This window comes from Trachypithecus francoisi, unplaced genomic scaffold (genome assembly GCF_009764315.1).
Source record: "Trachypithecus francoisi isolate TF-2019V2 unplaced genomic scaffold, Tfra_2.0 Lachesis_group13, whole genome shotgun sequence".
Taxonomy (NCBI): Eukaryota; Metazoa; Chordata; class Mammalia; order Primates; family Cercopithecidae; genus Trachypithecus; species Trachypithecus francoisi.
In genome coordinates, this window is record NW_022681458.1 from 80,733,360 (window position 1) to 80,758,564 (window position 25,205).

Consider the following 25,205-nt stretch of genomic DNA (forward strand, 5'->3'; position numbering starts at 1 on the left):
AGAATGAAATTCTCATTGTTACATGTTTTCTACTTTAAAGGAGGTTCAAATCTAGTTGAGAAGATGAGAAAGAGGATATTCTTCTGTATGTCAGTCAGTAAGTAACATTTATTCAAAACAGATCACTATCTTGGGTTATGTAGAGGGCTGGCTATTGGAGAAACAAAAAAGAAGAAAAGAAAACAAACAAAAAAAATTCTCATAACCTGTTAGTGAGAACACTCCTTCAACAGCTTGTTAATCATTATATTTTATTTCACTCTAGTCTACATATATATTAGAAACTAGAGAGATAATCAGACCTTACATACTGCTTTGACCCAATTGATTACAAAACATTAATAAATACATTCTCAATTTTTCTTTAGCTAGTTGTCTTTCAAAAGTTTATTATTCCCAAACCTGAAAGAAACACTTCATCTTATGCAAGCACAACACTTCATTCTATTTTTGCCATTTCTTAAAATCAAAGCAACCAAGAAAAGATTATTCTCATAAACTTGTTTTTTATTGCTAACTTGGCATATTCAGCTTAATCATCTGGTGCAATGTATGTATTCTCAAAGATAAATAGATGATCTTGACACTTGATCTTGGCACAATGAAAGAAAAGCTTATATTTTCAAATATAAGGTCTGTATATTACCATATTATAAGGTTAGGATGACAGGGGAGCTAGATATGTCTTTAAAAAGTCAAAGACATCTTGTTATTTGGTTGATAAACTATGAATTTAAGGAAATCTGATTGTAGGAGGCTAAGTATTAAAAAAAATCTGAAATACAGATCTTAAACATGATGACTTTTTTCAAATATCTTATACCCAAACAAATATGTACATTATATGCATATTGCTTGCAAAGGTTGCAATCTCAGATATATTATGTTCTAGCTATAACATTTTCTAGGAATTTTTCTAATGAACCTGCATAGTACCTTATAATAAATATGAGGCCAGCTACATCTAAAGTAGAAAACTTTAGGTGGACATTGTTATAAATGACACTGATTAAGTGTGAAAAGGTCACAGTAACAAGAAAGCCACTAAAAGTGTCATATGGACTTCATGAGACAAAGTAAATGTTTTGTGCAAAAGCATGAGATTATAAAATACATTAAAATAGCAGTAATTAACAATAATGTATTATTTTCTTTAATGAACATAACTAAAAGTACACTAATAAATATATGCATTCTATGCATAGCAGAAAAAGATCAATTTTGCTACTCCAAGGAGCAAGTGATGGAAATACCTGATCAGATTCATGTACACAGTGTAAGTGGTACTGGAAGCCAGACAATCAAGGCTTAACAACTGGAGTGAAGAACCAGTGCAGTGAGGACATCTAGTCAGACCCCGTTTCCCATGAGACTGTCATTGTTTCCGTCACACACACCCACTTCAGGTGCCAGGTGGCACTAAAACCTCATGCCTATCAGGATGAACCAGTCTTTCCATCCCTTCTATCTCCCTAATTTGGGTTGAGAAGGGCACTTGGGCAATGGAACACAGTCATCAGCACACATTCATGTTCAGCCTTGGAAGAATTAGGTTTTTAGATGCCCACACTGATCGAAGTAAAACCTAAGCATGAGGGATCACTTTCTAAAAAGCAGAGGTGGAAATGTGGAGAAAGTCAGGACCTCTGTCACTCCTCTTTTGATCACCATGACAGGTGGGGATCATGGCCACATAAAGCTATTTTAGCTTTCACATTACCCTCTGAGCATCTGTCTTACTTAACCCCTTGATCTCATCATTTTGTTTTGACTCCTGGGAGCTTGCAATCCCGTGTTTATCTACTCTCTCTCCATCGTTGCTGTCTCCCTTTCCTCGATTTCTATTCTCCCATTTTCAAACATGCATAGTTCTTCTCTGTCACAAATTATCAATCTTATTATTTCATTGCCCTCTTCAAAAGGCATTCTGTTTCCCACTTTCTTTGACACCAACTGGCCTATGCAGCTTTCTCCATTTCCTTACCACCCACTTCCTTGTTAGTTTTTTGCAAACTGACTTCCCATTCTGCCTCCTCTCCCAACCCAATACCAGTTTTTAAAGTTACCAAGTATCTCTTTTCAAACGCTTTTCCTTGTTCTGTTTGATATCCACCCCGCTGTCCTCTCTAAAGACTTTGTGATATATTTCTTGTTCCTTGCCTTCTGTGACCTGACATTATCCATAGTTTCCTCTGATGCTTCTTTCTTATTTTTATTTGTTTATTTATTTTTTGCCTATTGGTTGCATTTTTTTCATTCTACTTTTAAGCTGTGAAAATTGTTCAGGGCTCAGACCTTGCTTTTCCAATCTTTTTCCTTTCTAGATCAAACCTGAGAAGCTATCACTAAGGTTCAAAGAACAGCTGACAGGGTAGGCAATGGGTGCCTTCCTGTCACTTGAAACAGAATAGTTCTGATTTTACCTGTTTTATTTGTTTTACTTGGTTTCTTTTGGAGAGTTTATTTGTATTCATCAGTGTGCTGAAAATTGTATCAGTAATAAAACCTAGATTTCATTTCTTGTTTTACCACTATCTATATAACTTTAGACAAATATTTTAAAGCATGAATGCATCTCTTACATCTAGTCCTGTGAATGCCCTTTGTCTGAACTACTTTTCTGCCCTATTCCTTAGCACCTTCCTAACTTCTACTGCATTTTAATTCTACACTATTTCCTCCAGGAAGGCTTTTCTGAACCTCAAATCTGGGTTAGGTGCTCTCCTGATGTGGTGCTATAGCATTCTGTACCAACATTTTAATACGGCACACATTTCCTCATGCTGTCTGTTTGTCTACATTCCCTACTAAACTGGAAGCTCACTGAGGACAGAATATTATTCACCATGGTTTTCCTAGCACCTAGTATAGTGCTTGGTATGTAGTAGATTTGAAAATCCAACCAGAGATAATTACATATCTCAGCAAGGATATCCAAATTCAGTGAGATTCTCTTTCAGATAAGGATAAATGAAAAGGCGTGTATCAATGTTATTCCTGGTTTTGATCAAACTGTCCTTCCCATTTCCCTGACAACTATGCTCAGTCCCTTCTTAGGCCTGTTTACAACATTCTCACTATTTGCTTTTATTGGGAAAGTTATTTTATATTTCCACTTTGATTTTTCATATTCAAAAATGGGGGTCAGTGGTTTAAAGTTATCTCTAAATATAAAATAAAAGTGAAAGTACTAAAACTCTAATTATTTTCAACATTATATCATTACATCATTCTTAACAAAATTATAACATTGCATGATTTTGGTCTGACTTCAACAATTTAAACTTCTTGTAGTAAATAAAGATTAAAAAATATTAAAAGGGCCGGGCGCGGTGGCTCAAGCCTGTAATCCCAGCACTTTGGGAGGCCGAGACGGGCGGATCACGAGGTCAGGAGATCGAGACCATCCTGGCTAACCCGGTGAAACCCCGTCTCTACTAAAAAATACAAAAAAACTAGCTGGGCGAGGTGGCGGGCGCCTGTAGTCCCAGCTACTCGGGAGGCTGAGGCAGGAGAATGGCGTAAACCTGGGAGGCGGAGGTTGCAATGAGCTGAGATCCGGCCACTGCACTCCAGCCTGGGCGACGGAGCAAGACTCCGTCTCAAAAAAAAAAAAAATATTAAAAGGGTTCAAGGCTATATCTATGCAGTTTATACGGAAATCATTGATGGTTGATGCAGAGATTATAACCGTCTCCTAAAGAACATATTGTTTCAGATATTTGCAGTATAAAAAACTGTATATAAACATAACAAAAAATTCTATGATTAAATAATGGGGCCATTTAATGGCCACATATAGTCTGCAGACAAAGCCTGAGAGACATTCTAGACTGTTGATATACTAAAACTAGAAGGAGCAATAGATCCAATCACATCTTTAATCCTGGACTGTAACATCACTTTCAACAAGTAATACCTGAGTATTTCCATCACAAATGTCACAAGTGCCAAAACCAAAATTAAATTTTTCATTCAGTGATTTATGTTTTTACCACACTTTCAAACATCTAGTAAGATTTAGACTCAATAAGTTTATTTTACCTTATTGCTAAATTTGAAACCTTATATTTTCATTACTATGTTTCTTTGAATTATTGTAAATTAAAAACACCCTGAAATAATACCAAATAGCATATATTTTGCTAAAGTAAAATTCATGTATATTAAAATGGACTTGGTTCCTTATCTACTTATTTTAGAGAACACTAGACAAATAGAACTTTAAAAAGATACTCTTGGCAGAGATGGTATAATGACAATGCAAGTATCAGATGAGTGGCTGATTAAATAACTTTTAAAATTCTGTTCAACTCTGAGAGTCAGGATTTAGGTCATGAATCAACTTAAGGCACATTCTCTGCTGAGTAATTTCCTCATATTTCTTGTAACAATAGCAATATTTGTAAAAAGAAAAGCCCCAAGGCCAGCAGGGGAAATGGTACTTACGAGTATTGTGTCAGCAGTTCTAGATCATTATGCATGTTGATTGGATAAGCTTCACTGAGTTCAAACAACTTCTCCAGGGCCTCATAAATGAAAATGATGCAAATCAGGGAAGCAAAAGCTTCTTCAGTAAACCGAGTGATGTAGCAGACAAGGGAACTAGCATCAGTGGCCACAAGTATGATACACAGAGTTGCTGTCCAAAGTCCAATGCTAGCTCTTAAAGATAGGTATGACAGCCCATATTCTCTGGGAGGAGGAAAAGGAAAGAACAGTGAAAAGAAGGTCATTCAACAGCTTGCTACCATTTTAAGCAAATGAAAATAAACCTCATTCAGGAAGTGAAAGTAAATAAGCTTCACATCCCATGAGTATCTAAATTCAAGACTTTGTGTAAAGCAGGGGTCCTCAACCCCCTGTCCGTGACCTGTTAGGAACGGGGTTGCACAGCAGGAGGTGAGTGGCAGGCGAGTGAGCATTACAGCCTGAGCTCTGCCTCCTGTCAGATCAGTGGCAACATTAGATTCTTATAGGAGCACAAGCCCTATTGTGAACTGTGCATGTGAGGGATCTAGGTTGTGTACTCCTTACGAGAATCTAATGCCTGATGATCTGAGGTAGAATAGCTTCATTCTAAAGCCATCTCTCCCACCCAATTTGTGGGAAAATTGTCTTCCATGAAACCAGTCCCTGGCACCACAATGGTTGGGGACCACTGGTCTAAAGGGAACATCTAAAGGGACAAAATTAAAAGGGATTTCTCAGCGCTTATAACTGAGTCTTACTTTTTAAAAATATTATATAACAATATACATAAATCTTTTACTTTTCCTCTATTCCCATGATGAAGCAAAAATGATAAACTGAATCAAACCAGGCAATTCTGTCTCTATTAACAGACCTTCAAAAGTGATGTTGGGAGAAGTATAAATATAGTAAAGAGAAAAGGAAGAGGCTAAGGGCTGAAAAGTACATAACACTTACTTGCAAAATTTAAACAAAATCTTTTCAAACACCAAAACTGGTCCTGTACTGCCTAATATGGTAAGAGGTTGTCCACCAAAGAGAGAATAGGCTATCCCAGTCATGGATGCTCCAAAGAGAGATTCAATTGCACTCTGTGTAGAGATACAAATGGTTCAATTACCTAAGCTGTACAGGAAGCCATTGTAGCTAAGGAGAAGACATTTAAAATACATGGATATGTGCTTTCTCCTTCACCATGAAAAGCCTAGCAACCCTGGGCAAGATGTGGGGTAGGAGGATGACTAAAGGGGCTGACAGCAAGAAGAAAATACATAGTAGCAAAGGTGGAGGTGTTCTCTTCACTTTCTTATCTCACATCTCTGTTGCCTTACAAAAGGTTTAAATTCAGGATTAGCATCTGGACAGAAACATGGCCCAGGTATATAGCAAATGGACCTCCTGTGAGACAAGAACTGAGCCTAAACCTAGCTTAGGATTGGGGGGGTGAGGGCAAGGCATCAGTGGAGAACCTTTCGTAAGACTCAGAACTAGTCATTCTGAGACATTCCACCCCCAGATTACAAGTTCCACTAGCCATCCAGGAAATTCATATAAGGTTTATCTAGCAGACCATATCTCAAATCTCTCCTCAGAAAAGAATCCAAAATTAAATGCTTACTTATCTAACTGAATCTTAAAAATGGATTATGTTTCAAAGTGCAGAGAAAAGCATGATACATACTATACGCCCTTCAGTTGCTTCTCCCAGCAGTCCTCCAAATGTGATGACAGGAGACATACACGCGCAGTAGAGAAACAGAAAAGATGCTAAGCACTGCAGGCTGAAAGCATCTCTGAAGTCACTCCAGAAGTATGGAGCTTTTCTTTTGATATCTAAAATAAGTCCCCCAAAAATCCTAAGACAGGGGTGGAAAACACAATAGTGAAACCCAAATATAAAAAAACACACAAGTCAAAATGCTCATTTGCTTTGTTGCCAGGTCACAGTATACGTTTTCCATCAGCAGAGGTGAGACCCACATTAACCTGCTGCATTGTATTATAATGATATACAGGGAGGCACTGCACAACTATGTTACTCAATTCCTAACCCAATATCGTGTCAACCACCAAAAATCCCAGGTTCTCTTAAACAAGGTTCAGAGCTGTTCAACAATCATAATCCAGATAATGAGATTCAAGGATTACTCTAATCTCTGTGCCATTTCTACGTCAACCTACTCCTCCTAAACTCAGGCCTACCACCCTCAATCATTGGCAGTATTTCTAAATGTTTAATTCCATTTAGCATAGCAGGGAGTGAGGGAGGGAGGGTTAGCTGGCTTTTTTATACTCCAGTAGTGAGCATCACCCTAGAGAGAAAAAGCAATGTTTAACCATAGCTCCAGTTACCTACTCTCTCAGCCAAAAAATAAACAAACAAAAATCCCTCACTAGATATTGTTGCAGGAAGACATTTAAATGTCCTTTTGGATGGCAGCAATACTTAGTAGAGACAGATAGGTTCTGGAGCTGTTTTCATTTTTAGAAAACTAGGAGGGAGTCCTTAATAATAATCAAACTAGATAAATGTAATTTTGATCCACTATTGCGTTAACACATCCCAACATCTGTGATTCACAAGACAATAGTGACCTTACTTGGTATAAATTTATTTACTCCAAATATATCCAAAACCATGTTGAAACACTTGAAAGAGAATTTTTTTCGGGGAAAAGTATTAAACTGTGAAATGATGCTTTAAATTTGAGAGCTTTTTAAAAATATTAGAAATGAGAGCATTAATAAGTAGGTATTCTCATTTTATGAACATCTAATAACAGTATGCAGACTTAACATTTGGCTACTGTAAGTTGTTTTGTTCCATGGAATAATGATGTGATAGCAAAATGAATAAGACTATGAGTAAGTTCCTACGTGAAGGTTAATGTTAATGGCGAAAAAAACTTATGCTCCAATAAACTGCCAGCATGCTGAGTATACTTGGATCACACAAAACTGTTACATTTTTCTTATTTATTTTATATATAGGAATATTCATTTAGCAGTCCTAGAATCACCTCAGAAAGGATTGTTCTTTTTAGAAAAATATTCTGGTTAGAATTTGAAATAAAAGATGTATATATTATGAATAATTAAAATATTTTACCATGTAATTTCTCTGATCTGATTTATCTGTAATCGTTACCTAATAGTAACTATTCTACTATTATGCAGGTATAAGATCACTATATTTTCCTATGATTGGGTCCATCAGAGAGCTATGGAGTAGGAGAGGGTTGAGAAGAATGAAACTTCAATTGAATAAAAGGACATTTGAAACTCAGAGAAGCTTGCAGAGAACCTGTGAAATATTTGTACACATAAAGATCACCTTAGGCTTCTCTACCCATGTTTAGTAAAACATACACATATTTCTTTTTTTATTTTGGGGATCATTTCTGAATAATTTGTTAACTTATCAAAGTCACAATTCAAAACAGATTTACTCTACCAGTCTATTTAGGCATTCATTTATGATTTATATCCCACCTAATCCCAAAAAGAATTTGAGGTGGTTATGAGCTATTAATTAGTAATTAATATTTATAGTTTTGATAGCACTTTATATTAGACCATTGATTCTAATCAATTACTTATTAGAGCATACATTAGTCTGAATAGTTGTTATAGTACTGTGTAATAAATGTGTTTTTAGCAGTAAAAATCTAAATCCGGAAGTGGGAGTTCATTACAGAGAACAGTGCAAGAGCAGCCCAGATGTACACCAGCAACTCCAGGAGAGCAGATGAGTAATGGATACTTCAAGTCATGTCAGCAACAGAATCTGTGGAAGAACTCTGGAGAAGCGAAGATACCGGATATTGGTGACCTGGGAGGATTTAGGAAGCAGTAAGGAAAAGTGAACTTCGAAAAAAATCTAAGCTATGTGGCATGTTACACCTGAGAAAGAGAAAAAAATACCACCAAAAATAAAAAGACAGCATTCAAAAGTATGAAAGCAAACAGAATGAGTAACAAAGGTTCCAGTGAAGGGAAAAGGAAAAAATTGTTTGAACCATCTCAAATTAGGTATCAAGCCTGAGGAAGACATTAAAGGACATTTCCTCAGAGACAACACATAGATAAATGGAAAGAACATAGAATTAAAACGCAGAGTGCTCAGGAACTGGAAAGTCAGCTTAGAGGACACATTGCAAGCAGTACAGAAAATGGCCTTGAGGGGAGGGAGCACCATTCCTGCAAAGTCTTTGCAACTGCCTTTAATTATAATGGAGGCTATACACATATTCCCTGAAGAGAGACCCACCCAAGGGTTTCTGATTTTCTGCTCACACATTGCTTAGAGAGAGACAAGCTGTCAAAGAAAACCCATAAAGCACCATTTTAAGAAATAAATTGAAGCTTTCATCTCTTCAAAGATGTGTGATTAGAAAAATAAATCATATAGCTCTTTCAAATCACAGCCGTAAAAATAAAAAATACCATTATATACATCCTACTTGCATTTAATGAGATAGGGCCTACAAGACTGAGTTGTTGGTATTTAGTTTTATTTCTATCTTGAACTTGAAGCTTTCAATGGGTTCTTTTGGAAGGGTCAATTGACGGTTTTCCTTTTCATTCTAAGAATCTGGGAATGCATTTTATGCACAGCAAAATGAAAGACTAGGTAAAGTATAATAGAAGGGTGTCTCCACTGTTTTAGTTTAACAGTAATGATAATCATTAGCAACTTCAGAGAAATCAAACTAATTGGCATTTTCACCCTCAAAAAGCAGCTATTAAAAGTATAAAATAAATTAGATCCCAAAATAGCAATTCCTAACAGAGAAGAATGGTATGTCATTTGGTCCTTGAAGTCCCATGGAAGTGATTTTCACTAACCTTCCAGTTCTCTGGAGTTCAGGTCCACTATGTCCTCCGTGGGGCTCTGGTTCCCCATGAGCTGCTGTTCCATTTGGCACAGCAGGAATCTTCCTCTTCTCCTGTGGAGAGTTTCTTTGTTCGTGTGTTTTGTTTTATTGTAATTTCAGGTGTTAGTTGTAAATAACAATAACAGTTCATTTTCCTTGAAGCAATATGCACAATAGCTGAGAACCTAGGCTCTGTACTTATTTGTTGCTTAACATCTGGGAAGTTATTTAGCCTTTTAAAGTGTTAGTTTCTTCCTCTGTCTACTGGGAGTAACATCAGTATCTATCTTATAGTGTGGCTAAGAGAATTAAATAAGATGATGGAAACTTATTTATTCTTTCAACTAATACTAACAGTACTAGTTACTAACTAGTACTAAGTGCCTAGTGTGTGCCATTCATTGTAATGAATGCTAGAGCTGCAAAGGTAGGCAAGAAAAAGCATCCTGTTAGTGAAAATATCAGGTACAGATGGGAGCTATGAAGAAAAATGAAGTAAGGGAAGGGGAAAGAGAGAGATCAGGATGCGGGTAGGTTGGCGTGAGGAGGTGTTAAGTATGGTGGTGTTATATGCCTGGCATAGTTTAATTGTTCAAAGAACAGTAACCATCATCACTATTTTTAAAGTATATTTCCCTGTGTTATTCCAGCTAGTATCTTTCTACCCAGTAAATAGTTTACAATATGGGTCTCTCTAACTCATAGAGTGTCAAAGACGATTGTAAAAAAGGAGGCGTCTAATTTAACCAATGACAAATTAGTGGAGATTCAGGTAAGTATTGTTTTCCCAAAGGTCTATTCCACCCACTTTTGTTGGCGAATATGATTTTTTTAAAAATCAGAAATTTCTACCTAAAATCCTACCTATGGTGATCTTAGAGCACACCAATGTATTCAAAAGCACTTCAAAAGATAATAGGAAAAAATCTTAAGTGGTGAAATTACGATTTTTACTTGACCACCATTCCAAAATATAATTAGTGTAAACATGAAAAACAAAAGTGACTCATAAACTGATCTCACTTACCAGGAGACATCTAGGTAGAATGACACAGGTTTAACACATAAAAAAGGTTTTGAAAAATATACAATATAAGAAAGTTTATTGCTTAATATTTTAACAATTTCCCCAGATAAATGGATGGATGCAATAAGACTAAAGTTCAAAGATAAAAGAGAAGCATCTGTTAACTGATGAAGGAACTGTCTTTACAGGTAAATAGGATACATTAATAAAGGGATTTAAGAGTTACCCTCAATACCTACTTCCCAATCACCTAGGAAAACAATTCATAGCTTTCACAAGTCTCAGAAAGCAAGTATTATTATGTGGTCTTCTGGGAGAATACTACTGACTAGATAAATTAACTCTATTTTACAATGACAAAACTAACAGAAGGTGATGCTTTGGGAGCCAAGTAAGGAATATGTATTAAGGAAAAGGGAGTCATTAACTCTTAAATGCTGTTCATTGATAGGTTAGATAAAATGCAGGTTGAGAATTGACCATGGGACTTAGCATTGTGGAGATCATTGTTCACGTACATATTTTAGTGAAGTGATAGGGGCAAAAGCCTCTTGGAGGGAGTGTTAAAAGAGAATTGGAGGAGAGTAATTGGAGGCAAGTAGCGTAGAGAACTCTTCTGTGGCATTTTGTTGCAAAAGGGAATGAATAAGAGTGGTAGGCTGGGTAGTGGTACCAAGAGAGTTCTTTTATTTAAGATTGGTAAATTTAATAGTATGTTGTATGCTAATAAAAGTGATAAAATACAGAAAAAAAGATTTGATGATATAGAAGAGAAAGAGGAGAATTGGTAGAGTTGTGCTCTTGAGTAGATGTGAAGAGAGAGGCTCTTTCTAGTGCACAAGTAGAAGGCTGACTTTGGCTAGTTCATCAATAGTAATGAACAGGAAGGCAGAGTATGTGGATGCAGATGCTGGCCGGTGGGTAGGTATGATGGTAGCAATTTATACGAGTTCTTTTTTGATTGTTTCAAATTTCTTAGGGAAGTAAAAGGCACATCAGCATATGAGAGTGAGGGTCAGAAAGGATGCGCTGAAGGCTTGAGGAGAGAAGAATAAGTGTGAAATAGTCATCAAGTGAGTATGATTGGACTAGGGAAGTGTAGTATGATGAACCTGCAACACGAAGGGCTCACTTAAGGTATGTGGTCATGAATTTATGTGAGACCAGTCAGTGTAGTTACATGTTTTCCTTCAGCTTCAGCTTCATCAGTGCGGTACAGAGTGAAGTGTTGGATTCTCATAGGGTTATGGTTTTGATAAGTAAGTACATGATATGAGAGAAGAGCAAATAAGTTGAGAGTACACAAAAGGGAATGATTTTAATGACTGACGCAAAGTTCTAATGAATATTTTCACAGTTATCACTGGAGGTGACAGGTTAATCTTCTCTTAACTGAAAGGAAAAAAAGTATTTAAAATGCTGGGATTTGCACATTTCAAATGAATAAAAAAGATGAAAATTATCCCAATGGTAAAAATATTTGGGCAGGGCACAGTGGCTCACGCCTGTAATCCCAGCACTTTGGGAGGCTGAGGAAGGCAGATCACGAGGTCAGGAGATCAAGACCATCCTGGCTAACACGGTGAAACCCCGTTCTCTACTAAAAATACAAAAACTTAGCCGGGCGTGATGGCGGGTGCCTGTAGTCCCAGCTACTCAGAGGCTGAGGCAGGAGAATGGCATGAACCCGGGAGGCGGAGCTTGCAGTGAGCCGAGATCACGCCACTGCACTCCAGCCTGGGCGACAAAGCAAGACTCCATCTCAAAATAAAAAAAATTTGAATGAGTATGAGGTCAGAATGTTTAATACATATTAACTCATTTCACTCCATCTAATAGAAAACATAGCCTCATGCTATCTATTATTCGATCACAACATACTTTTTTAAAACATGAATGTTGAAAAGAAGCATAAAGCATATCTGAAATTCAAATTTGTTGTATAGAACTATGCTGTCTTATATGATAACCACAAATTGCATATGTCTATTTACATTTATGGTAATTAAAATGAAAAATTCTGTTCTTTAGTTATAGTAGCAACATTTCTAATGCTTACTAGTGGCCTGATTACTAGACAGCATAGATATAGAATATTTCCATTATTGTGGAAGACTATTGGAGAGTGCTGTTATAGAGCATCAACAGAGAAGTTAAAACATTTGTTCAAGGCCATACATATATAGATAATTGCAGAATCCAGATGCCTTAATTTTTAATTTGATGTTCTTTTTACGACTGCCTCTCAATACCCAGAATCCAATAATTAATTCTGATTTTAAAGGGTGTCATAAAATCATAAACAATATTGGCCTCCCATCACTCAACTTGCCTCAAAAACATTATTGTTCACAAAGCTGTTTTCAAAAACACTTAACTTCATCTTTAATGTTTCAATAGCTAATTGGTGTTATAGTGAATTTTAAAGCCTCATTCTGAATGTGTTAATATTTTGCTGAATTTCTCCAAATAATATTAATTAAGGAGTTTCTACATATTCAGGAAGCATTATATTGCCTTTTCTAATATCATTAGTATAAAGATGTATTCTACAAGTACAGGAATGAGACAATCTATAACCCCTATAATTAATTATTAGGCAACTGTTTTTATTTTAGTAATAGATCAACTGAAATATGTGGTAGCAGTTACAGAATCACAAAATGGTAAGTTTTGAGAAAAGGAAATAGTCTTTAATAATTATGAAATGACTTCAAAATGAAAATGTAAAAATGAGGTATCCATAGAGTTTCTTTAAATTGACAGTGAAATTGAGATACCCTTTTTAAGTATTCATGGTTGAGTGGTACAACTGCTCATTTGCCCACCTCTGGCAAAGCAGGAAAATTTCCAATTCCAGGGCTGGGTCAATTAGACTATCTGTCACTTCCATTAGGGCAGCAGAGTCAGACCAGGCTGAACTCTGCAGGGCAAAGGCCAAAGGCAAGACTAAATACATAACAACTTGGGAAGGTTGTGGGAGGCAGATTCAGTAGGCATAGAGGTGGCAGTGTGAGGAGTGAGCTTAACAAACATTTGGTCATCATTCTTAATAGTCATGACTGCAATTTAAAAAGTGACCCTAGAAAATAGCAATGCTTTATATTTCTATCTTTCTGGATTGTATGATGGGTAAAATATCCATTACATGTTCATAAGCAAAATTTAAAAATCTTTATATCATACATCCACACAAAAGCAATACAAATATAAGAATTACAATTTTAAAATCTTCCCAATATTTACTGTGATTAGCAGTAGTAAATATGGAGTTTTCTACATAATGTGATTGTCATGTCTTTGAATTTTCCTAATGCTTGCCAATTTCAAAGTGATGTATCAAAACATAGAAGGACAGTAATGGGCTTTCTCTCAGGCCATATTTTATATTGCTATTAAAATTTTAATATTCCTCTTGTATAATACATGTTAAGTAGGGTCTAAAATCTTTCCAGACATATGGCACTGTTGGATTAGTAGGTTGTCATCAAACTGCCAAGTTTCTCAGTAATGTGTGTTGGAGAGTATTAAGAAATATCTTGTAACTTCATGCCCCTTCTGCCTTCGAGGCTATCATTTAAATCATCTGAATCTTCTTGATGGATTATGCTATTCTGAAACATGCATTTAAAAGACAAAAAATATTCAATTTCAAAGAATGTCTTCAAATATACATACCTGGGAAGGTACATTTTTGGGAGGCTCTATTCGGATGCTTGGATCCCATTCTCCAGGAGGGAGAACAGTAACCTGATCCAGAAACTCATCAATTCCTGATACCAAGTCATTACGATCTTTAGCTTTATAAGCAACATCATGAAATACCTTTAGAAGAAATAGAAATATTATTTATAGTTTAAAAATAATTATGAAATATTAATGTGTTCAGTGTTTTCAACACAGTGATCTCACATGTGATTATAACAATTTGAAGAAACAGCTCTGACTCTAAAGAAGTTTATAATGTAAAATATTATAATTTATTTTATGGATCCATATAGGTAACCATTTTTCTTATGATGTCAGATGAATGTTGAAATTTCTAGAGGGAAGGAGTAAGGGAAAGGAAAAGGAGGATGAAAGGAAGCTCATTAAACTAGAATTAGGCAAAAGTTATTTATGTGCGGGAAAATCATTCCTGGAGGAAGTCTTTGCTTAAAAATAGAAATAAAAATTTGTAAAATGTGTCAGAAATTTCAGCAGTATTTATACCCTGGCATAAATACATTAATTTAAAGGGTTAATTTTATTTCAACTTTGAAAATAATACTGAGGTTATAAATTAGTATTTTCTGGATATATAGTCATTCCTCAGTATCTTTGGGGGACTGGTTCCAGGATTCCCTGCAGATACCAAAAATCTATGGATACTTGAGTTCCTTATACAAAATGGAGCAGTATTTGCACATAACCTATGCATATCCTCCTGTATTTAGAGGGTCCCCAACTTTCTATAGTTTCTCTTGCAATCTTTTGACTTTATGATGATGCAAAAGTGACATGCATTGAGTAGGCTCCTCAACTTTCAATGGGGTTAAGTCTGGATAAATCTATCACAAGCTGAAAACATCATAAGTCAAAAACATAGTTTCCACTTATGGTATTTTCAATGGGGGGACATAACCCCCCATTGAAAGTTGAGAAGCATCTGTACTTTAAATCATTTCTAGATTATTATAATATCTATACAATGTATATGCTATATAAATAGTTGTTATACTGTATAATTTTTATGCATATGGTTTTTATTGTAACATTGTTATTTTTTATTGTCCCCCCCTGGAATATTTTTGATTTTTGTTTTTAGAGACAGGGTCTCGCTCTGTCATGCAGGCTGGAATGCAGTGGCATAGTCATACCTTACTGCAGCCTTGAACTCCTAGGCTTAAGCTCCTGCTTAAGCTCCTATCTTCTGAGTAGCTGGGACTACAGGTATGTACCACAAAACCTGGCTAATTTTTTAAAAAAATTATTGTAGAGACAGGGTCTTGCTATGTTGCCTGGGCTGGTCTTGAACTCCTGGTCCCAAACCATCCCCCACCTTGGCCTCCCAAAGTGCTGGGATTATAGGTGTGAGCTACTGCACCCTGACTTTTCAAATATTTTTGATTTGCAGTTAGTTAAGTTCAAGAGTACAGATCCTGAAGATACAGAGGGCCAACTACACATTATATCTTCTCAGTACAGAAAGTGTATTTCCACACAAAGTATGAGTTACATTTCGTACTTATCCTCTCCACCTCCCCTCCACACACATGTGCTATATTAGTCATTTAGGGTGTTCACAGATATTCTAGGTTTTCTTACAGACCACGTGGTAAGACTGTACTTCTTTGCCTTCTTTGATATTTGGATTAGGTATATTCTACTTGGGTGTACATATGTCACTTTTGAATGGAAGTTATGAGTACCAATGTGTGATTTATCACATTGCTTTTTTTCTGGTTTAGTGACTGAGAAAACACAGGTACAGATAGAGCTTCTATACGCGCAGGAAGCCTAAGTGATTATAATGAGCAGAGTCTCTCTCCTAGATCTTGATGAACATTTAGCATGATAGAAATAAACCCTTATTGTTTTAAGCCATTAATATTTTAGTTGGTTATTCCTGCAGTCTAACCTAATTTATCTTAACATACACAGAAATTATGTACTTAATATAATAAGTGTGGAAAATAAAAATAAAGAGAAAGAGAAAAAATTGATTTACACTGAACATAATATAAATATTTCTGAAACTTTAAATTTCACTTGGGATGAAATGATACAAGTATTTGAGATTAGGGACTCCTATAGTATTCTTTATGCTGGCCTAAACTACAGTGACCAAATGTCCCAAAATTGCCAGGAAAATCTTGCTTTCAAATATTCTATTCTACTTTCAGATCGTTTGTTTCCATTTCTGGTTTGATACTCAATATAAACTGCTAAGTAATAATGATCATTTTAGAAAGCTTTTTCTTGACTTTCCAACTAAGAACACTTCACAAAACATTATTGGTCTGATAAACAGACTTTGCTTAGGATAATACAAAAATATCAAAGATCTATTAATGGTTTAGTTGTATTTTGAGAAGGAGATTTTTCAAATATTAAAAATAAAGATTTCCATGCCACAAGCCTCTTCTAAAGATGGTTACATGGCCCTGAGACCTAACTGGAACACTTAAGAATTGCAAAAGTTCTTAGTCTTCAATGAGAGTTTAGCAACTCTACTCTTTTCCTGTTAGTAACAACTCTCTTGAAATCTTTCTTAATTTGATCACATTTAATTAGAAAACTGCTTTGAAAGATCACATGATCCTATACCCTGTTTTATGTAGACGAATATTCAAATTCATCCAGGACAACAGATTTCCTATTATTTTAAAGCTCCCTAAAGGTATAGATGCCATAATTTGTTTAATTTTAAATCATACATAGTACTTACTATTGTTTCCCTATTACCAGTGTTATCAATAACCTAATTATTTTACATTCCTCTTCTACCTTTTCTTTGTCTAGCTAACCTAACAGTCTGATTTCAGTTGACCCCCTGACTTCCCTGACCCCCTTCTCAAACAAGATGATATGCTTTGTTAATAATCTTAACATCATCTCCTTCTTGACAGCTTTCACTGTAATTATAATTATTCATTATAATTAATTATTAATTATATAATTAGTTGTTTAATGCCTGTTTTCTCTGATAAAATATGAGCTTTGAACGTTCACTCAGTAAATATTTATCAAACTATTTAAGTGCTAGTGCTAGAGCAGTGAACAAAACCAAGAAAAATCCACCCCCTCATGGGGCTTACATTCTAAGGGGAGGGATGAGATGGAAAACAAACAATATAAATGAGTGTATATTTTGGTAGACGATGGAAAGTGTTATGGAGAAAAATGAAGCAGAAAAGGGGAATAAGGGTATGACTGAGGACTGTTGCAATTTTAAGTAAGGTGATTAAGGAAGGTCTTAATGAGTAGACATTTCAGCAAGGACCTGAAGAAGGTAAGGATGCCTGCCCTATCATTATCAGGAACAAGAGCTTTCCAGGCAGACAGAATTACCAGTGTGGAGTATGCTTTGAGAAGTGGCAAGAGGGAAAGTAGCAGATGACGTCTAAGAGGCAAGGTGGAGGAGGTGGAAGGACATCTTGTAGGACTTTGTAGGTCATCATAAGAACTTAGACTTTTACTCTGAATGAGCTAGGAAGCCATTAGAAGGTCTTCAGCAGAAGAGGGATTGCTCTAGCTGTTGTGTTGAGAATAGGATGAAGTGGGGTAAGGGCAGAAAAAAAAAAAAAGAGGCTATTGCAATAATAGAATAATAATGGTGACATGAACCCAGTGATGACAGTGGAAGCCAGGGGGTAACAGTGCAGAAAATGAGAACTACAGTGGTAAATTCTGGATCTATTGTGAAAGTTAACCCAGGAAGATTTGCTGATAGATTGGATTTGGGATGTGAAAGAATTAAAGCAGTCAAGGATGATTTCAGGGTTGTTCTATGAGGCCAGTGACCATGTCTTTAATTTCTACCACCTTATCTCTAATATATAGTAGGCAATAAGTATATACTAATCACAAAAAAACATGAAATAAGTACAATTATTATCATTCCCGGTTTAAGGATGAGGAAACTGTGGCAGAGAGAGTTCAGGTTATTTAACTTGTCCAAATTCATACCACCAATAAACGCCTTTCTTTCTTCCCTCCTTGTTTCCTTTCCTCTCCTCCTCTTCCTTGCTTCCTTTCATTTGCTTCTTCTTATAAGATAGGAGATTCTACATCATCTTTGTGAACATATAGAAATGATATAGGAAGGAGGAAAAAATTTGTGATGAAGAAACCAGAATGAAAAATTAAGGAGAAAAGTTCTCAACAAGGAATTAGGAAGAAATTCCAGCACATGAGGTTTTATTTCATTTTCCTTCAAGCATGTTTTTACTATTCTTGGATTTTCAGATATTTCTGATAGTTCTTTTGGATATTAGAATAAGCTTTTCAAGTTCCTCAGTAAATCTTGTTGGAATTTGGATTGGAACTGCACTGATTTCTCTCTCACCAGCACTGCTTGCCTACACTGTGGCAATCACCTCTGAAGTGGTCTCTCTGCTTTCATCCGTGCTCCTCCATGGTCTATTCTGAACACAGCAGCCAAGTGACAGACAATTTTTCTTTTTTTTTTTTTTTTCTGGATGGAGTTTCAGTCTTGTTGCCCAGTCTTGAGTGCAGTGGTGCAATTTCGACTCACCACAACCTCCACCTTACAGGTTCAAGTCATTTTCCTGTCTCAGTCTCCTGAGAAACTGGGATTGCAGGCATGTGCCACCATGTCCAGCTAATTTTGTATTTTTAGTAGAGACGGGGTTTCTCCATGTTGGTCAGGCTGGTCTCTAACTCCCGACCTTGGGTGATCTGCCCACCTCAGCCTCCCAAAGTGCTGGGATTACAGGCATGAGCCACCGCACCCAGCGGACATTGTTAAATGTAAGACAAATCATGTCAACTCTAATAAAAACCTTCTGTTTGCTTCCCAACTCACTTAGTGTCCTTATATGACCTACAAATACCCAGTACAGACTGACCCCCATCCGATAACCTCTCTGACCTCTTCCCCTACTGCTCCCTCCATTTCTCACTTCTGCTCAGCCATGTTGTCCTCTTTGTTCCCCAGATGTTCCAGGCACACTCCTGTCCCAAAGCCCTTGCCCTTGTTTATCCTTTTGCTTGGAAAGCTCTCCCCTCAGGTAACTACATAGGTCGCTCTCTTTCTTCCTTTAGGATCTTTGCTAAAATATCTCCTCAGTAAAATCTTCTCTGACCACTTTATTTTAACTTGTAACTCTCCCCAGCCCACCTCTACCTCCCTTTTCTGCTTTCACGATTATTTCCTTCACAGCACTTATCACCACAGGCCATATATTTTACTTTTTATATGTTAGTCTGTCTTTTCACTAGACTATTGGTTTAATTAAAAAAAGAACGTTTTTCAGTGCAAAAAGGCTGAAAATTCCAAAAACCAGAATGCCTCTTCTCCTCCAAAGGATCACAACTCCTTGCCAGCAAGGGAACAAAACTGGATGGAGACTGAGTTTGATGAATTGACAGAAGAAGGCTTCAGAAGGTGGTTAATAACAAACTCCTCCAAGCTAAAGGAGCATTTTCTAACCCAAGACAAGGAAGCTAAGAACCTTGAAGAAAGGTTAGAGGAATTGCTAACTAAAATAACCAGCTAGAGAAGAAAATAAATGAGCTGATGGAGCTGAAAACCACAACACAAGAACTTTGTGAAGCATACACAAGTATCAATAGCTGAGTCAAGCAAGCAGAATAAAGGATATTAGAGAGTGAAGATCTATTTAGTAAAATTAAGCATGAAGACAAGATTAGAGAAAAAATAATGAAAAGGAATGAACAATGCCTCCAAGAAATATGGGACCATGTGAAAAGACCAAACCTACATTTGATTGGTGTACCTAAAAGTGGTGGGGAGAATACGACCAAGTTGGAAAACATTCTTCAAGACATTATCCAGGAGAACTTCCCCAGCTGAGCAAGGCAGGCCAACATTCAAACTCAGGAAATACGGAGAACACTACAAAGATACTCCTCGAGAAGAGCAACCCCAAGACACAAAATCATCAGATTCACCAAGGTTGAAAAGAAGGGAAAAATATTAAGGGCAGCCAGAGAGAAAGGTCGGGTTAACAACAAAGGGAAACCCATCAGACTAACAGTGGATCTCTCTGCAGAAACCCTACATGACAGAAAAGAGTGGGGGCCAATATTCAACATTCTTAAAGAAAAGAAATTTCAGCCCAGACTTTCATATCCAGCCAAACTAAGTTCATAAGCGAAGGAGAAATAAAATCCTTTACAGACAAGCAAATGCTGAGAGATTTTGTCACCACCAGGCCTGCCTTTTAAGAGCTCCTGAAGGAGGTCCTAAATATGGAAAGGAAAAACTGGTACCTTCCACTGAAAAACACAACAAATTGTAAAGACCATTGACACTATGAAGAAACTGTGGGCAATCAATTAATGGGCAAAAAAACCAGCTAGCATCATAATGACAGGATCAAATTCACATATAACAATATTAACCTTAAATATAAATGGGCTAAATGCCCCAATTAAAGGACACAGACTGGCAAATTGGATAAAGAGTCAAGACCTATCAGTTTCTGTATTCAGGAGACCCATCTCATGGGCAAAGACACACACAGGCTCAAAATAAAGGGATGGAGGAACATTTACCAAGCAAATGGAAAGCAAAAAACAAGCAGAGGTTGCAATCCTAGTCTCCAATAAAACAGGTTTTAAACTGACAAAGATCAAAAAAGACAAAGAAGGACATTACCTAATGGTAAAGAGATCAATGCAACAAGAAGAGCTAACTGTCCTAAATATATATGCACCCAATACAGGAGCACCCAGATTCATAAAGCAAGTTCTTAAAGAACTACAAAGAGTAATTTAGACTCCCACACAATAATAGTGGGAGACTTTAACACCCCACTCTCAATATTAGACAGATCAATGAGACAGAAAATCAACAAGGATATTCAGGACTGGAACTCAATTGTGGATCAAGCAGATCTAATAGACATCTACAGAACTCTCCACCCCCAATCAACAGAATATATATTCTTCTTAGCACCACATCACACTTATTCTAAAATTGACCACATAATTGGAAGTAAAACACTCCTCAGCAAATGCAAAAGAACACATATCCTAACAAACAGTCTCTCAGACCACAGTGCAATCAAATTAGAACTCACTCAAAACCACATAACTACATGGAAACTGAACAACCGGCTCCTGAATGACTACTGGGTAAATAGCGAAATTGAGGCAGAAATAAGTAAGTTCTTTGAAACCAATGAGAACAAAGACACAACATACCAGAATCTCTGGGACACAGCTGAAGCAGTGTTTAGAGGGAAATTTATAGCACCAAACGCCCACAGGAGAAAGCAGGAAAGATCTAAAATTGACACCCTAACATCAGAGTTAAAAGAACTAGAGAAGCAAGAGCAAACAAATTCAAAAGCTAGCAGAAGACAAGAAATAACTAAGATCAGAGCAGAGCTAAAGGAGATACAGACACAAAAAACCCTTCAAAATATCAATGATTTCAAGAGCTGGTTTTTTGAAAAGATGAACAAAATAGATGGACTGCCAGCCAGACAATAAAGAAGAAAAGAGAGAAGAATCAAATAGACACAATAAAAAATGTGGGATCATCACTGATCCCACAGAAATACAAATTACCATTAGAGAACACTATAAACAACTTTACACAAATAAACTAGAAAATCTAGAAGAAATGGATAAATTCCTGGACACATACACCCTCCCAAGACTAAAGCAGGAAGAAGTTGAATCCTGGAAGAGGCCAATAACAACTTCTGAAATTGAGGTAGTAATTAATAGCCTACCAACCAAATAAAGACCAGGACCAGATAGATTCATAGCCGAATTCTACCAGAGTTACAAAGAGGAGCTGGTACTATTCCTTCTGAAACTATATCAAACAAGAAAAAGAAGGACTCTTCCCTAACTCATTTCATGAGGCCAGCATCATCCTGATACCAAAATGTGGCAGAGACACAACAAAAAAAGAAAATTTCAGGCCAATATCCCTGATGAACATCGATGCAAAAATCCTCAATAAAATACTGGCAAACCAAATCCGGCAACACATCAAAAAACTTATCCACCACGATCAAGTCCAGTTCATCCCTGGGATGCAAGGCTGATTCAACACACAGAAATAAATAAATGTAATCCATCACAGAAATTGAACCAATGACAAAAACCACATGATTATCCAATAAAAACCAACACCCTTTCATGCTAAAATCTCTCAATAAACTAGGTATTGATGGAACAGATCTCAAAATAATAAGTTATTTATGAGAAACCCACAGCCAATATCATACTGAATATGCTGGAAGCATTCCCTTTGAAAACCGGCACAAGACAAGGATGCCCTCTCTCACCACTCTTATTCAACATAGTATGGAAGTTCTGGCCAGGGCAACCAGGCAAGAGAAGGAAATAATGACATGATTGTATATTTAGAAAACCCCATTGTCTCAGCCCCAAATCCGCTTAATCTGATAAGCAACTTCAGCAAAGTCTCAGGATAAAAAATCAATGTGCAAAAATCACAAGCATTCCTATACACCAATAACAGACAGAGAGCCAAATCATGAGTGAACTCCCATTCACAACTGCTACAAAGAGAATAAAATACCTAGGAATCCAACTTACCAGGGATGTGAAGGACCTCTTCAAGGAGAACTACAAACCACTGCTCGAGGAAATAAGACAGGACACAAACAAATGGAAAAACATTCCATGCTCATGAATACTAAGAATCAATATCGTGAAAATGGCCATATTGCCCAAAGTAGTTTATAGATTCAATGCTATCCCCATCAAGCTACCATTGACTTTCTTCACAGAATTAGAAAAAACTACTTTAAATTTCATATGGAACCAAAAATAGAGCCCGCATAGCCATGACAATCCTGAGCAGAAAGTACAAAGCTGGAGGCATCATAGTACCTGACTTCAAACTATACTATGTGGAAAAACCACATGGCATTTGTATGAAAAACCGATACGTAGACCAGTGGAACAGAACAGAGACCTCAGCAATAATGCCACTCATCTAAAACCATCTGATCTTTGACAAACCTGACAAAAACAAGCAATGGGGAATGATTCCTATTTAATAAATGGTGATGGGAAAACTAGCTAGCCATACGCAGAAAACTGAAACTGGACTCCTTCCTTACGCCTTATACAAAAATTAACTCAAAATAGATTAAAGACTTAAATATAAGACCTAAAGTCATAAAAACCCTAGAAGAAAATCTAGGCAATACCATTCAGGACACAGGCATGGGCAAAGACTTCATGACTAAAACACCAAAAGCAATGGCAACAAAAGCCAAAATTGACAAATGGGAGCTAATAACACTAAAGAACTTCTGCACAGCAAAAGAAATATCAACAGAATGAACAGGCAACCTACAGAATGGGAGAAAATTTTTGCAATCTATCCATCTGACAAATGGCTAATGTCCAGAATTTACAAAGAACTTCAACAAATTTACAAGAAAAAAACAACCACAGCAAAAAGTGGGCAAAGGATATGAACAGAAATTTCTCAAAAGAAGACATTTATGTGGCTAAAAAACAAGAAAAAAAAGCTCATCATCACTGGTCATCAGAGAAATGCAAATCAAAACCACAATGAGATACCATCTCATGCCAGTTATAATGGCAATCATTAAAAAGTCAGGAAACAACAGATGCTGTAGAGAATGTGGAGAAATAGGAACACTTTTACACTGTTGGTGGGGGTGTAAATTAGTTCAACCATTGTGGAAGACAGTGTGGCGATTCCTCAAGGATCTAGAACCAGAAATATCATTTGACCCAGCAACCCCATTACTGGGTATATACCAAAATGATTATAAATCATTCTACTATAAAGATACTATACTATAAAGATACATTCTACTATAAAGATATAAACATACTACTATGTATGTTTATTTCGGCAATATTCACAATAGCAAAGACTTGGAACCAAACAAAATGCCTATCAGTGACAGACTGAATAAAGAAAATATGGCACATATACACCATGGAATAGCATGCAGCCATAAAAAAGGATGAGTTCATGTCCTTTGCAGGGACATGGATGAAGCTGGAAACCATCATTCTCAGCAAACTAACAATGGAAAAGAAAACCAAACACCGCATATTCTCACTTATAAATGGGAGCTGAACAACGAGAACACACGGACACAGGAAGGGGAACATCACACACTGGGGCCTGTTCAGGGGTGGGAGTCTAGTGGAGGGATAGCATTAGGAGAAATACCTAATGTAGATGACGTGTTGATGGGTGCAGCAAACCACCATGGCATGTGTATACATATGTAACACTATGTAACAAACCTGCACGTTCGGCACATGTATTCTAGAACTTAAAGTATATTAAAAAATTCAAAGAAAAAAATTAAGATTGATGATGATTTGGGGGTTGAGACAGCAACCAAACAATTTTTTTCTTCCTGATTTTATCCTAAATGACACTAGAAATTGTATAAAAATAAATTCTTTCAATTAAAAAAATCTCAGAGATTTAGTGTCAAAACGAAGCACACAACAAAATTTAGCAGTTCTTATGGGAAAAAAGAAAAATGCGATGTTCAATAATGTCATACTGAACATGTAATCACATTCTTAGTAAATGATAATTTTATTGAGAGCAGTTTAAGTAGAATGACAGTGCCAAAGTCAGACTGCAATATGATAAGAAATGAATGAATCTAAGAATATTCAGAATCACCTAGAGACTACTCCTTCAAAACTCTCAAGATTCAGATTGAACCAACACTTCTTCAAAAGTACGTGCTTCAAAAGCACATGCTGTTCTACGTAGTAAAGAATTTTTTTTAAAGGATGGGGTAAACCTGGACCTCATTTCATGTGTATTTCTTCCAAGTAGCTACTATGTGTTCTGCACGTTTGCTGTCAGGGTTCACTTAAGATCTAGAAGAGAGAGGAAACTGGTAGCTCAAATATCCAGAAAAAGAAAAACAAACCTCTCTTAGTGTTTTGTTTGTTTTTGTTTTCATTAAAACGTAATATTTATGCTAACATGTAATGGCTTTACTATTGTTATTTATGTATTTATTTTGAGACAACGTCTGGCTCTATTGCCCAGGCTGGAGAGCAGTGGTGCCATCTCAGCTCACTGCAACCTCTGCCTCCCTGGCTCAAGTCATCCTCCCACCTCAGCCTCCCAA

General features: G+C 36.5%; 1 protein-coding gene across 3 annotated transcripts in view; it reads right to left on the reverse strand.

Annotated features, from left to right (window-relative positions):
• Positions 1-25,205, reverse strand: part of SLC4A10 (solute carrier family 4 member 10) — a 395,086-nt gene that overhangs the window by 80,585 nt on the left and 289,296 nt on the right. For all 3 annotated transcript variants that reach the window (XM_033231304.1, XM_033231305.1, XM_033231303.1), the window contains exons 10-14: positions 14,056-14,202; positions 9,322-9,422; positions 6,155-6,329; positions 5,431-5,564; positions 4,450-4,695 (exon numbers count right to left, since the gene is read on the reverse strand). In XM_033231304.1, the coding sequence (XP_033087195.1) occupies positions 4,450-4,695; positions 5,431-5,564; positions 6,155-6,329; positions 9,322-9,422; positions 14,056-14,202 (803 nt within the window). The remainder of the gene's footprint in view (positions 1-4,449; positions 4,696-5,430; positions 5,565-6,154; positions 6,330-9,321; positions 9,423-14,055; positions 14,203-25,205) is intronic.